At 41.8% G+C, this 15,775-nt stretch overlaps 1 protein-coding gene across 1 annotated transcript in view; it reads left to right on the top strand.

Moving 5' to 3' along the window:
* Positions 1–608: 608 nt before the first annotated feature.
* The window catches only part of LOC144492976 (succinate--CoA ligase [ADP-forming] subunit beta, mitochondrial-like), a 96,327-nt gene continuing 81,160 nt past the window's right edge, over positions 609–15,775 (top strand). Inside the window, exons 1-3 of the mRNA XM_078211714.1 lie at positions 609–734; positions 9,598–9,772; positions 12,992–13,091. Coding sequence (XP_078067840.1) covers positions 663–734; positions 9,598–9,772; positions 12,992–13,091 — 347 coding nt within the window. The 5' untranslated portion in view covers positions 609–662. The remainder of the gene's footprint in view (positions 735–9,597; positions 9,773–12,991; positions 13,092–15,775) is intronic.

Here is a 15,775-nt window from a genome sequence, read left to right as displayed (position 1 = left end):
GGAAAACCTCAGCAGGTGTGGCAGTGTCTATGGAGAGTTAACGTTTCGAGTCTGTCTGGAGACTGTTGTTGAAATTCTCATTTCAAGGTTTGGTTTTAGCTTCAACTATCCCATGAGAATTGATTAAATAATATATCTATAATACACACATATATATGTGTGTGTACATATACACACTCGCTCACTAGCAACATCCCGATTGAAAAGTGCTACAAGGCAGATTTCCAACATTGGATTTACCATTAGGAATATTATCCCATTGCAAATAAATCACAGCATTTAAATCAGAAACAGAAAATGTTTTAAAATCTCAGCAGGTCTCAGTGACAGTATCTGCTGCTCTCTCTCCACAGATGCTGTCAGACCTGCTGAGATTTTCCAGTATTTTCTGATTCTGTTTTGGATTCCAGTATCCACAGCAATTAAATGGAGTATTTTTAATACAGAGAAGGCCTCAATTAAAACCCATGGAATGTTTCTTTGTGGGCTATATTTTGAAATGAGAGGAAGCCAGGTAGCTGCTGTCACACCCCCACCAGGTGGATCATCCACAGGGGCGGGGCGTGTGTCTCCAGGCGCGTCTGCGCCTGCGCACTGCCCTAGGCTTCCGGCGCATCTGCGCACTGCTCCTGGCACGCCTGCGCACTCCGGCCAGGACTGTCATGGCCGCCTCTGTCCTCTGTCGGTTGTCGCTCGGGTCAAGCGGCAAAACCGCGGCCCGCTCCGCCTGCAGGGTAAGGATTAAACGGCATGCCGGCGGGCAGGGGTCCTCTCCGAGGGAAGAGTGGGTGGGTTCAGGGAAGGAAGGGATGACCCTCCCCCACCCCCAGGTTTCTGGTCTGGCGGATGGACTGGGACGCTCCGCTTTCCCGTCCCCCCCCCCCCCCCCCCCGCCCGCCCGCCCGCCCGCCCGCCCGGCCAACTTACCCCGCCCACCAGCGCCCCGCCCTGTCCTTGTCCCCCATTCACCTTCCTTAGTGCAGCCAAACCAGCCGTGCTCCTGACCAACATGGGCCGCCCATCTTGTGCGCCTGGCGGACCCTCATGATCCAGAGATAACTCCTCATCCCCAGAGATTTTGGCTTTTAACATTGATCTTCACCTCTAAGCTTCCTGTAAAGGTCACTAGACAGGATGATTGCTTTGATACTTGTGTTTTGTAACATGTCCTGCATCCTAAATCTCACCAATTCCCATATAGCTATCATCCCTGACTTGGTGACCTGCATTGGCAACCAGTCTGTTTGCACCGCAAAATGCTTATTTACATTTTTAAATGCCTGCATGGCTTTGCCCCTCCCTGTTGCTGTAAAGTCCTCATCCCTACAACTTTTTTCAATTTCTGCACCTCTCCAAATCTGGCTTCTTGTCCATCCCTCGCTCCCTTTGTCCCAACATTGGTGACAGTACCTTCAGTTTTCAGTCCTAAGATTTAAAATTCCCAATGTAAATATCTGCGCCTCTACACTTCTCTCCCTTTTTTAAAGATGCTCCTTGAAACATACTACTTTGAGCAGGTTATCCTCATTGTGAATTTTTGATTGATTATGCTCCTGTAAAACACCTTACAGTGTTTTATTTGGTTAAGAGTGCTGTACAAATGCAGGTTGTTTAGTCAGAGGACAGCTGTGGCTTAGTTTGTAGCATATTCATCTGAATCACAAGGTTATGCATTCAAATCTCTCAAGTGTTTAAACACACAAATTAAGGCTGACACTCCAGTACTTAGGCCCAATTGGGCTGCATGGGTAGAAATGAAAGATCTCAAAGCACAGTTTCTTTAAGTTTATTTATTAGTGTGACAAGTAGGCTTACATTAACACTAATGAAGTCACTGTGAAAATCCCCTAGTCTCCACATTCCGGCGCCTGTTCGGGTACGTTAAGGGAGAATTCAACATGGCCAATGTACCTAACCAGCACATCTTTTGGACTGTGGGAGGAAACCGGAGCACCTGGAGGAAACCTGCCGCCGATATGGGGAGAACGTGCAGACTCCGCACAGACAGTGACCCAAGCTGAGAATCAAACCCGGGTCCCTGGCGCTGTGAGGCAGCTGTGCAAACCACTGTACCACTGGCAAATCCTGGACCCTAATGAAACCCTCATGATCCAGAGATAACTCCTCATCCCCAGAGATTTTGGCTTTTAACATTGATCTTCACCTCTAAGCTTCCTGTAAATTGTGCCATTCAGAGAAGTGCAGGAGGGTTACCCCTGGTGTCTTGGCCAATATTTATCAATATTGCGAAAAACAGATTATCTAGTTGTTATTACATTATGGGATTTGCTGTTTGCAAATTGGTTGTCGTGTTTCCTACACTTTGAAAATGTCTTCATTGACCGTAAAGCACTTTGAGACATCCGCTGGTTGTGAAAAGCGCTATACAAATGCATGTCTTTTTTCTTTTATCAAGCATGTTTATTTCTGTTGATTGATTTCTGTTGATTGATTTCTGTATGCTACGAATTAAAGAGTAGCCATTTTAACCATTGCACAAGCCCTTAATGCTAATACCTTCTTTCCGCATTGAGTCATAAATCTGCTTAAAGTCTCTGAAATATGCACAACATCTTTTGCTTTGCTCCAGTTCTTTCCGACCATATTAAAAATTCACTCATTTAATACAAGCATTGCTGACAAGGCCATTCTTTATTGCCCATCCCTAGTTTCCCTTGCAAAGATGGTATGGAGCTACTTTCTCGAACTGCTGCAGTCAGTTTGGTGAAGGTGTTACCACAGCATTATTCAGGAGTTCTGTAGGGATTTGGACTTTATACTAAACCCCAGAGTAAGCAAATTCTTGTCGAGGAATAACCTTATTGCCAAAAATTACAATCACTAAGTTTGAATGCAAACTAACAAGGTTTATTCAACAGCAAAGATTACCACTTAACACGAGGTGGCACAGTGGTTAGCACTGCTGCCTCACAGTTCCAGGAACCTGGGATTCGATTCCCTGCTTGGCTCACTGTCTGTGTGGAGTTTTCACATTCTCCCCGTGTCCGCATGGGTTTCCTCCCACTGTCCAAAGATGTGCGGGTTAAGTGCATTGGCTGTGCTAAATTGTCCCTTCGTGTCCTGGGATGCGTAGGTTAGAGGGATTAGCGGGGTAACTGTGTGGATTGTGGGGATAAGGCCTGGGTGGGATTGTTGTCGGTGCAAACTCGATGGGCCGAATGGCCTCCTTCTGCACTGAAGGGTTTCTATTTCTATTCCATTAGTTGACATATGGGCACAATGCACATGTTCAAGATGTGGTGGTCTTTCTGGATGCTGGGACTTCTGGAATCTTCTGTTGGTTGCTTGAACCTTGACTCTTGTCTCATGACATCCTCAGAAATCTCAACTTAACTCTAACATATATACAAACCCCTTTGCAGCTTGACGATCTCAACTCCAGTTTCCCCAAACTACCTTAATTGCTGTCACTTTTAGTTCACCTTAACGCTGAAGGTGTATATTTCACAGCTGCTTGCTGAATGTTTTCTGTCTCTCTCTCTTTCAATCACTTTACAGCTGCCGTGGAGTGGTTTTTTTCTCTCAAGCTGGAAGCAACTCCAGAGTGTTCACTCCTTCTTAAGACAATAACCTTTAGCCCTATTACTGTATTTTAATACGGATTTCTATACTGAATTCTTACAGCAATCTCCACACTGAATTATTTTAGGCACTTCTGAGTTCTTACAGTAACCCCCAACCTGTGGCAACGTCCGACTCAAAAACTAATTTCCTAGCAAGTGTCTTGCTCCTAATGGTGGTTCTGTCCAAACAAATGTCCAATGACAAATGCTATGCATGGCAAGTGCAACTATCTTTGTGACTCTCCCCTATTTTTATACCTTTTTTTTGCAGGCAACCTTTGCAATATTCAGCCCAAATCTGTGAACCTGTGTCAATGCAACTAATAACCTCTAACCAAATACTTGCAATTCTTAACCAATGGGAAACGTGCTTCTGGTTTCCCTCCAACAAACTAACCTTAGCTTCCATCCTTTACTTATAATTCTAGCCCTTGGCTTAGGCCATACTTCCAGCCAATCAGTATTGCAGTATAGGCTTCTGTATACTGAATGCCATATGTGCCTTACCTGGCTGTAACTCCACATGATAACTCTTAAAGCCACATTTCAGTATTTTGGCACTTCGTGATGTGTCAATTTAGATTTCTTAACATTCCGATGATACATGCAGATGAAGGCTTTTTATCACTAAGCTTGTGTTCGGTACAATTTGATAATTCAGGTTGGGAGGTATTAAGGCCAGTCATTTCTATTTAAACATAGAACATTACAGTGCAGTACAGGCCCTTTGGCCCTCGATGTTGCACCGACCAGTGAAACCAATCTAAAGCCCATCTATCCTACACTATTCCAATATCATCCATATGTTTATCCAATAACCATTTGAATGCTCTTAATGTTGACGAGTCCACTACTGCTGCAGGCAGGGCATTCCACGCCCTTACTATTCTCTGAGTAAAGAACCTACCTCTAACATCTGTCCTATATCTATCACCCCTCAATTTAAAGCTATGTCCCCTCGTGTTAGCCATCACCATCCGAGGAAAAAGGCTCTCACTATCCACCCTATCTAATCCTCTGATCATCTTGTATGCCTCTATTAAGTCACCTCTTAACCTTCTTCTCTCTAACGAAAACAACCTCAAGCCCCTCAGCCTTTCCTCATACGATTTTCTCACCATACCAGGCAACATCCTGGTAAATCTCCTCTGCACCCTTTCCAACACTTCCACATCCTTCCTATAATGCGGCGACCAGAACTGTACGCAATACTCTAAGTGTGGCCGCACCAGTTTTGTACAGTTGCAACATGACCTCCTGGCTCCGAAACGCAATCCCTCTACCAATAAAAGCTAACACACCGTACGCCTTCTTAACAACCCTATCAACCTGGGTGCCAACTTTCAGGGATCTATGCACATGGACACCCAGATCCCTCTGTTCATCCACACTACCAAGTATCTTACCATTAGCCCAGTACTCTGTATTCCTGTTTCTCCTTCCAAAGTGAATCACTTCGCACTTTTCCGCATTAAACTCCATTTGCCACCTCTCAGCCCAGCTCTGCAGCTTATCTATGTCCCTCTGTAATCTGCCACTTCCCTCCGCACTGTCTACAACTCCACCGACTTTAGTGTCATCCGCAAATTTACTAACCCATCCTTCTATGCCCTCATCCAGGTCATTAATAAAAATGACAAAACAGCAGTGGCCCTAAAACAGATCCTTGCGGTACACCACTAGTAACTGAACTCCAGGATAAATATTTCCCATCAACCACCACCCTCTGTTTTCTTCCAGCTAGCCAATTCCTGATCCAAACCACAGCATTTAGAGAGGGATGAAGGAGTACAATGTAAAGGGAAAGACTCTTAGTACTGTAGAGGATCAGAAGGACCTTGGACTCTAAAATCGGCCCCGCAGGTGGAGGAGGTGGTTAAGAAGGCGTATGGTGTGCTGGCCTTTATCAACCGAGGGATTGAGTTTAGGAGTCCGGGGATAATGATATAAGACCCTCATCATACCCCACTTGGAGTACTGTGCTCACTTCTGGTCGCCTCACTATAGGAAGGATGTGGAAAAGATTGAAAGGGTGCAGAGGAGATTTACAAGGATGTTGCCTGGATTGAGTGGCATGCCTTATGAGGATAGTCTGAGGAAGCTCGGTCTTTTCTCCTTGGAGAGACGAAGGATGAGAGGAGACCTAATAGAGGTGTATAAGATGTTGAGAGGCATAGATCGGGTGGACTCTCAGAGGCTTTTTCCCAGGGTGGAAATGTCTGCCTCGAGAGGACACAGGTTTAGGGTGCTGGGGGGTAGGTACAGGGGAGATGTTAGGGGTAAGTTTTTCACACAGAGGGTGGTGGGCGAGTGGAATCGGCTGCTGTCAGTGGTGATGGAGGCGAACTCAATAGGGTCTTTTAAGAGACTCCTGGATGAGTATATGGAGCTTAATAGGATGGAGGGTTATAGGTAGGTCTAGAAGATAGGGATGTGTTCGGCAAAACTTGTGGGCCGAAGGGCCTGTTTGTGCTGTAGTTTTTCTATGTTTCTATGTTTCTAAATCACCCTCAATCCCATGTGTCCGTATTTTCTGCAAAAGCTTGCCATGGGGAACCTTATCAAACGCTTTGCTGAAATCCATATACACCACATCAACTGCTTTACCCTCATCCACCTCTTTGGTCACCTTCTCAAAGAACTCAATAAGGTTTGTGAGGCACGACCTACCCTTTACAAAACCGTGCTGACTATCCCTAATCAAATTATTCCTTTCCAGGTGATTATAAATCCTATCTCTTATAATCCTTTCCAATACTTTGCCCACAACAGAAGTAAGGCTCACCAGTCTATAATTACCAGGGTTGTTCCTACTCCCTTTTTGAACAAGGGGACAACATTTGCTATCCTCCAGTCTTCTGGCACTGTTCCAGTAGATAATGACAACCCAAAGATCAGAGCCAAAGGCTCTGCAATCTCCTCTCTAGCCTCCCAGAGAATCCTAGGATAAATCCCATCCGGCCCAGTGGACTTATCTATTTTTACCCTTTCCAGAATTGCTAACACCTCCTCCTTATGAACTTCAATCCCATCCAGTCCAACAACCTGCATCTCAGTACTCCCCTCGACACTGTCCCTCTCCAGTGTGAATACTGACAAAAAATATTAATTTAGTGCCTCTCCTATCTCTTCAGACTCCACGCACAACTTCCCACTCCTGTCCTTGACTGGCCCTAATCTTACCCTAGCCATTCTTTTACTCCTGACATACTTATAGAAAGCTTTAGGGTTTTTCTTGATCCTACCTGCCAAAGACTTCTCATGTCCCCTCCTGGCTCTTCTTAACTCTTTCTTTAGGTCCTTCCTGGCTAACTTGTAACTCTCAAGCTCCCTAACTGAGCCTTCACGTCTCATCTTTACATAAGTCTCCCTCTTCCTCTTCACAAGAGATTCAACCTCCTTAGTAAACCATGGTTCCCTCACATGTCTGCTTCCTCCCTGCCTGACAGGTACATATTTATCAAGGGCACGTAGTAGCTGTTCCTTGAACAAGTTCCACATTTCAATTGTGCCCATCCCCTGCAGTTTCCTTCCCCAACCTATGCCAGCTAAATCTCGCCTAATTGCATCATAATTTCCTTTCCCCCAGCTATAACTCTTGCCCTTTGGTATATACTTATCCTTTTCCATAGCTAAGGTAAACGTAATAGAATTGTGGTCACTGTCACCAAAGTGACATCCACCACTTGTTGAAGGCAAACTTATTTTCCATCCCTTGTTTGTCTACAACTGAGGAGTATTGCAGTTTGTGCCTTCTTGTTGTGAAGCAAGTTAATGACTGGACAATTTCTGCTCTTTCTTGTCCTCCTTGTTGCTGTCACTTTCCAAAGCTGAATGAATTCTCCTGTTCTCTCGAGTGTTTAACACAAAATAATTTCAATTGCAATTTAAAATATCTTTAAATGTACAGTAATTCAAACATCTAGAACTCTGCTGTTCCCTGTTCTAACAAATACTAAGTCCCGTTAGCCAACACACCCATTATTAAAATTCTCATTCTTGTTTTGCAGTCCTTCCATGGCCTTTCTCGCACCCTGCGCCCTCCTCCAACCCTCCAAGTCTCTGATATAACTAGGGACCTCTAATTTTAGCCTCTTGAGCACCCCTGATTTCAATTGCCCCAGGATTGATGGATGTGTGTTTTGTCTGGGCTTCAAACTTTGCAATTTACTTCCTAAACCTCTCTTATCTTTCTTTCTTCCTTTAGGATATTCCTTTAAAACCTACCTCTTTTGTTATCTGCCCTACTATCTCCTTATGTGGCTTGGCATCAAATCCTGCTTGACAATGTTCCTGTGAAGTGCGTAGGCTGTTTTGTTCTGTTAATTGTGCTGTATAAATACTTACTATTGTTACAGCTTGTTTACATTGATAGTGAGAGGATCAATGACAGTGCCGTTTTGATGACTAATATATATATATATATTTACCATATGTGTTTGATTTTGTTTTTGTTAGTAATTTTCATTTAACCAAACTTGCATGATAAGGTCAAGCTTGGTGATATTGTTATTTTCTTTTCCATGATAAAACACTTACAGGTTGCTGTAGGAAGCTTTGAGAGATTCCTCTTAAGCTGTTTTGGCAACTGACTTCATCATGGGGAGAGCCATACACAGAACTGTTTGACATTCTAAACTCCATCTCCAGATCCACTTTCTCGGATCCCTTGCCACTAGCTGCTTATCCAATTCCTCATGAGGAACTTTGGCAAAGAGGCGTGCACATGTGACGTTGATTGCCCTCAACAAGTCACTATATATCACAGTCCTTCCTTTCTTCCCCTTTCATCTCAGGCTGAAGGAAACAAGAGTTCTAAACCACAGCACGAAACAGGGCATGCGCCATTTTCTATATTCAACTTCAATCTCCACCGTGACCTTGCTGTTGTTGAAGGAGGATGAGAAAGATCAAAGCTCCTTTCTCCCTTTTCTTGGTCTGAAGGATCTGTTCATCTTTTGTTTTGCTTCTCACCTTCCTTCCTTTAACTTGCCCCAGACGTATTGCCTTTCTAACTTTTCCCAAAAAGTAAGCTGAGTGCCTCAAGTGTATTACTCTTAGATAGTAAGAGTTTTAACAACACCAGGTTAAAGTCCAACAGGTTTATTTGGTAGCAAATGCCATTAGCTTTCGGAGCGCTGCTCCTTCGTCAGATGGAGTGGATATCCACTCGATCTGACAAAGGAGCAGGGCTCCGAAAGCTAATGGCATTTGCTACCAAATAAACCTGTTGGACTTTAACCTGGTGTTGTTAGAACTCTTACTGTGTTTACCCCAGTCCAACGCCGGCATCTCCACATAATTACTCTTAGACACACATGGCAAATAATTCCCCTTGCTACAGAACAGGTAGGCAAGCAAGAACAATGAGCAGGGTGGGGTGGAGTGATTTTGGTTCAAGAGAAAGAGGGTACAAAGTGTGGCTGTTATGTTAATTGATATCTGGCACTTGTGCGTCACAAAGGTGACTTCAGGTGGTATAAATACACAGCAATTGAAATGTCTGACAAACTTACATACACAGTAAGAAGTCTCACAACACCAGTTAAAGTCCAACAGGTTTATTTGTAGCAAACGCCACTAGCTTCCGAAAGCTAGTGGCGTTTGCTACAAATAAACCTGTTGGGCTTTAACCTGGTGTTGTGAGACTTCTTACTGTGTTTACCCCAGTCCAATGCCGGCATCTCCACATCAAACTTAAATACAATCATTATTTAACACACACCATCCTCCTGCAATACAGAAAGATAATGAAGTGAAGTAGAAACAATCACAATCTGGATAGAATAGTGGGCTCCTCAGAATAAGTTTCAGATTAGAATTAACCGCAAATTCAGGAAGTTACCCTTCGAGTCTTCCTCTGTTTTGATATGTCGCAAACCTGAAAAATTAACTTTGTTTCTCTCTCTGGCAGACCCTGTTGAGAATATCCAACATTTTCCATTTTTTTATTATAGTTAGAGCATTATATTGCAGCGATCATTACTATATCTGCTTTATTTTCTACTTCTAGATTTTTGGTGGATCCCTAAATCTAGTTGGAAATGAAATCCAGCAGCAACAACAAAGAAATCTCTCTCTTCACGAGTATCTGAGTATGGATTTACTGAAAAATGCAGGCATAAGTATCCCAAAAGGACAAGTTGCCAGTTCAGCTGATGAAGCCTTCAGAATTGCCAAAGCAATAGGTATGTCTCGTCCCATATATTGAAAATTCAACATGAGTTGGAAGATTTAATAGTGTTGCTTGTTTTAAAAAAAAAAGTTTGATTCAGACTTTCAGAGCCAAAATCATGAAAAGTCTCATTCTACCTTTTCGATCATCCTTCTGATTGGCTTTGACTTCAGTGTCCCAGAACTTGGAAGAACTTACCTAAAGAGCATAGTATTTCAAACTGGTAATATTCTGGGTTTTTTTCGTTCTTTAGCCAGTGAAACTTTCAGCTCTGCCTTTTTCTCAAATAATAGGCCACCATCTGTTATGGCACAGACTCGGGGCTGAATGGCTGAGTCCTGTCAATTTGTGTTCACTGAAGTTCTCTTATCTGTTGTTATATTGTTAAAAGAGCAAGCTATCAAAGGAGCTTGATGTCATGGTATTACATTTGTCAATTGAGATTTATCTTTTCAATGGATTCCATTATATCCATAACTTCACAGATGGCCCAGTGAATGTAAGCACTACCTGATGTAGTATTAAGCCATTCAGAGTTAAAGTTTGTCGGTCCAATCTTAGTGACAGGAATATGCGAGGAATTGAAACTGGCTTCTGCATTCTAGTTTGAAGAGAATGATCGTCTTTTAGATTCAGCTTTTATATCTGCTGACTTGCTGAAAACTGTGTGAATGTGGGTGGTTACTATATAAACATTTTTTCGTGATAGATATAGACAACAATTGGCATATATATAATGCCTTTAAATGCAGAAGAAAATCATCTCCAAGAACATCATAGGGGTAATCAGGAATTGGGCATTAAGTCATAAAATGAAAGTTAGGTGGGTGAAATTCCATCTGCCCACCTCCCTGTGAGACAAATTGCAAGAGCTTTGGGGGGTAAATTGTAGCCCATTCAGCTGCTTCTTCCCCCACAGGCGTTTTGGGACATGGGAGGAAGCAAGGTGTCGGTCGTCAAAGCCCCAACCTGAGAAGAAAGTGTTGACTGTAATGGAGAGCTCGGCAGATGACTGCCTGTCTTTTTGTCTCCATTCATCCCTCCTCCCATTGCCCCATCAGATGTAATATCTAGCTGCTCTCCTTGACTGAGGTAATGACCCTATCTGTGCATCTATTTGTCTAGCTCTTCTTCCCCTCCTATATTGTTCAAATTTCTTTTGGCAGTTGCTAATAGAGCATTGTGACCCAGAATGAGAAATTATGATTTGTCTTTTCAAGCACACAAAGTTCAGAATTTATTTTGCATACACGACAATATGGAGCTCTTTAGGGATCTAGACAGAATGAGTAGAGAGAAACTGTTCCCAATGGCAGAAGAGTTGAGAACCAGAGGCTACTGATTATAAGGAGATTGGCAAAAGAATCAATGGTGACATGGGCAAAAACATTTTTACACAGGTGAGTGTTTAGAATCTGGATGAGCTGCCTTTTGTAGTTTGTAGCGGGTTCAGTCATGGCTTTACCTGAACGGAAAAAAATTGCAGGGAAATGGGGAGAGGACAGGGAAGTAGGACTAGCTGAGTGGCGCTTGCTGACAGGCTGAATGTTCTTCTTTGCTGTATCCGTTTATGATTCCTGTTTTATGATGAAAAGGTAGATGTGAAAAGATATCCTCCTTGCCACAAATCCAGCTGTTTTCAGCAATGCCAAACTTTGGCCACTGGGTGGTGTGATTGAGCGCAGAATGATATATGTTCAAAAATGTGCTGACAACCGGAAGTGAGTAAATGAACATGAACATAAGAAACATCAGGAATGATTAATGGCTGTTTTGCCCATCATTGCTCCTCCCTTTATCTTTTCCCAATATGACATCTAGTTGTTGCCACCTCCATGGCTTTGTTTCTTATCAAATTAAGTTTAAACATTTCTCCCTAAATGTTAGCACATGTGACAGAAAGTACATATGTTTTCCTTGGCATCAAAATATGTTTTAAAATCTTTGCACTCTTATTATATTTTGGGAGGGGTGGGGTTTGAGTCTTTATTCAGAAAAGCTCTGGTGTACTAAGCCAGTGGAGGGAGTTACACTTTGGCTGCTGGCATGTCCCTTGTAGCTGGTTTAAGTGTAATACCCGTGGGCACATGGAATTGGTCACTTTGCTATGGTTCATGAAAAGTGGGGGAAAATGGAGAGAAACACCAGTGTTGAATTTAGAGAGTTAGGAAATCTTTGCAATTCATACTTAGAGTAGAACTTAAATTAAAACTTACACTGAGAGACCTTTTTGATTTGGGTGTAGCAGGCAGTGCATGTGACAATTAATTGTTTTTTTTTTTGTAATGTCATGGTTTAAACTGTTGCGTTAATTAATAATTATTGAGTATCAGCAGGTTTTTTCCTGTGGAAACCACAGATCATTGACCTCGAATGGAGTGTTCCTCTCTCAGTCTACATGTGCTTAAGTTGCATGTTGGCTGGTCAGTAATTCCAAATATGAACTTTGTAAATGGTGGAAGGGACACTTCCTAGAAATATCATAGTATAATTTGATTTCAGCATTTTGTTGATAGGGTTACATAAGAAAATGCTTTCTTAAATTAACTTTGCTAGGTTATCTCTGGATGCAGATTAGGTTAAGAAAAGGAAAAAGCATGCAAGACATGAGAGAAGCAATCAACAGTGCTAATCATCTTTATTTTCAACATAAGGAAATAGGTTAAAAGAATCCTTTGGGTGAAGGATCATCTTCCCAGTGAGACCTTAAACCCTGGTCCCATCAGCTGTCTTGGGTGGAAGTCAAAAGTTTCAATGCACTATTCGAAGGAGAGGCGGGGGCAGTTCTCCCATTGTTGGCCAATGTTTTTCCCTCGATTTTTATCTCGCTGCTGTTTGTGAGGTTTTACTGTCTGGAAATTTGATGCTGCGTTTCCTACAACAATGAGTGCACTTCATTGACTACAAAGTACTTTGGGTTGTCTTTGGATCATAAAAGGCACTATATAAATGCAAGTTCATTCTTTTTCTTTCTATACTTGTGTCATACATAGTTGCATTTAATTTAAAATTCCACTCACGATTCTTTAATATCATGTTGGATCTCCTTTTTCATCAGCTTGGAAGTGCATAACTTCACATGTTTACACATGAAATGTATCAATTGTGAATAAATCCTGATCAGGGACTAGCTCTCCCCTTCCTCTCCTCTTCTCCACTAATCCCCCAGAAAAAAACACACATGTTTGCACTTACAGAACTGACTGAAACATTTAAAATTTTGTTCCAATAGGGTCGAAAGATGTAGTAGTGAAAGCTCAGGTTCTTGCTGGTGGTCGAGGCAAAGGAGAATTTGAAGGTGGTCTAAAGGGAGGAGTGAAAATCGTTTACTCGTAAGTCTGGTAATCGCTCATCCTTATTTATCTTTCAGTGATCTAACTCCTACCTCCTTGTACATCTGGGTATATTGTTACACTCCCTTTTTTTCTCTGTGCTAGATGAGAAATCCATTTAATAGGTTCTCTACTACTATCTACCACAAGCCGACCTTTGCTGGTCAATATACGCATTGGGATTCCTACAGCTCCACTCACAATAAGATTGCCTTTATTGGCAATCTCGTAAATGGGGCCCGAGCCATTTGCTCACCATGCAAGCATGATGCCGAAATAGGGCGCATTAAAGCTATCCTGCGGAATAATGGTTACCCTGATCACACCATTGCTCATTGTGTATCTCGCACACTTACAATGGGCCTAAGGCCATCAACTTTGGACTACATCAGATTACTCTGGAAGGATAAGGTCTCTCGAATATTTGAGCAACAGGTGAAGCTAGCCTTTTCATGCTGTTGCTGTGAGGTAGCAACCTAAGTGGTAATTTCCACTAACAGGATGCTGCTGTCAAGCCAAAAAACCTTTTGCCAACCACATGAATGTGTAATGTGGTATATGAATTTCGGTGTTGGTGCAATGCCAGATGTGTAGGCCATACGTCCCCACGTCTGGTGGATCATATCAAACAGCATGTCTTTTCAGCTGTTTGCAGAATACTAAGTCAACCCATGTTAGTAAAACTCAGAACAGTATGTCTTATGTTAGATGTGATTTTATGATTGAACAGTATTTGCAGTTCAAACAAAGTAGAAAAAGCATACACTTAGAAACATTTTTGATTTGGATGTAGCAGGCAATGCATGTGATAATTGATTGTTTTCTTTGTCAGGTTATGATTTAAATTTTATAGCATTAATTAATGCATGCATTGAATATCAGCAGTTTTTTTTCCTGTAGGAACCGTAGATCATTGACCTTGAGTGTGGTGTTCCTCTCTGTCTGTGTGTGCTTAAATTGCATGTTGGCTGGTCATTAATTTCAAATATGAGCTTCATAAATGCAGTAAATGGTGGAAGGGATACTTTCTGGGCATGTCATAGTTTAATTTGATTTCAGTTCTTTGGTTGATAGAGGTACATAAGAAAATGCTTTGTTAAGTTGCCGTTTCTAGGTTATCTTTGGGTGCCAATTAAGTCCAGAAAAGAAAAAGCACACATGATGTGAGAGAAGCAATCAACAGTGCTAATGTGCCTGTCTGATGTGCAGGCAATGAGGCGAAAGCCCAGGTGATAATCTACAGCTACCCTGTCAGATCACCTCAAAAATACCAATAATAGGTTTAATATCAATAGGTTTGCCACACATGTATGAAAACATTGGGACCACAGAGGACCAGAAAGTATGTAAAACAAGTGAAAGAGTGTTGTAGGAGCCAGATGACATCTTACACAGCCCAGGGTATACCCTAACAAGACTAGCTCGAGAAAGGTAAAGCCAATGTACAACATTAAATTGAAGCAAACCACATCGAACACAGTGATGAAGAATTCAATCCGAAAAGAATCAACTGCCATACACCGCCAGCAAGCTCTGTATTTAAGTCCTGCTCCTGAGATGCCTTTATGTTGGCTGAAGATGGACTAAAGTGTTTTTGAATAATGTTATAAATGAATGAAACAGAGCCCTTTAGAATGGGATAAACACCTAAACAAAGCTGGAAAAGGAGTAAAATTTTACTTGCAAAACTGCAGACCTATTAGGTGCATTGACCCGAACAGGCGCCGAACTGTGGCGACTGGGGGAATTTCACAGTAAGTTCATTGCAGTGTTAATGTAAGCCTTACTTGTGACTAATAAATAAACTTTACTTCACCGTACTTTACCTAAAAACAAAAGTGAGATTTGAGAACACCTCACTTCCTTAGTAGAAAATCAAAGGAAGCAAACGTATTCTCAGAGAAAAAGTCCTTAAAAGATTTTAAACCAAATCTGGATCAAAAGTGGAAGGCTGAATTAATAGAGAAGGTGGAAAAAATGGATTAAAATGGATAGGAATAGAGGGAAGAACAGAGTTAAATCCAAAGTGGTTTCTGAAGTGGGCCATATTTTAAGGGAGCTATTTTGTGTACAGTGATTCATACAAACCGGTAACTGTGAACAGAATAAGAAAATGGGAGAGATGAGGCAAGAATAATGTTCCATAATTGTCCAAACAGGGCTGTCATTGCCAAAAAATAAGTGAATCCAATAGATAAGCATGTTAATATTGGTCGACCAATATTAATGCAAAGAACCTGGCAAAGCAAACCCTTTTTCAGTTTTGGTCTTTCCAAAACGATTTTATGAATGAGGGTGTTTTCTATTCCAAATAAGAGCAAATCAGTTTGGTCAAGCAACTTTAAAAATATTTTAAAATAAAAATAGGAAAAACCTGAAATAAATATAAAAATTTAGTTAAAATCATAATTGACAGAATTGATTGTAATAATCAAGCGATACGAACAGCACTAACCAATGGGGAAAGTCTCACGAACGTTCTAACAAAGGTCTGAAGTTATACTTAAAAAGATTGTTGCAAATAGATCTTCCCAAATTATCAGAAGCCAAATTAAAGGGGAATAAGACAAAAGATAAGCCTGATGCAGAAGAATTTATTGGAAAAAGCAAACACTTTTAATTTATAGCCTGCTTCAGTTACCAAACTGGAGCAGAGTTTCAGGAACATTGAGCATTGACACAAA

Source organism: Mustelus asterias, chromosome 4 (genome assembly GCF_964213995.1).
Source record: "Mustelus asterias chromosome 4, sMusAst1.hap1.1, whole genome shotgun sequence".
Classification (NCBI taxonomy): Eukaryota; Metazoa; Chordata; class Chondrichthyes; order Carcharhiniformes; family Triakidae; genus Mustelus; species Mustelus asterias.
This window is presented reverse-complemented; position numbering and strand designations above follow the sequence as displayed.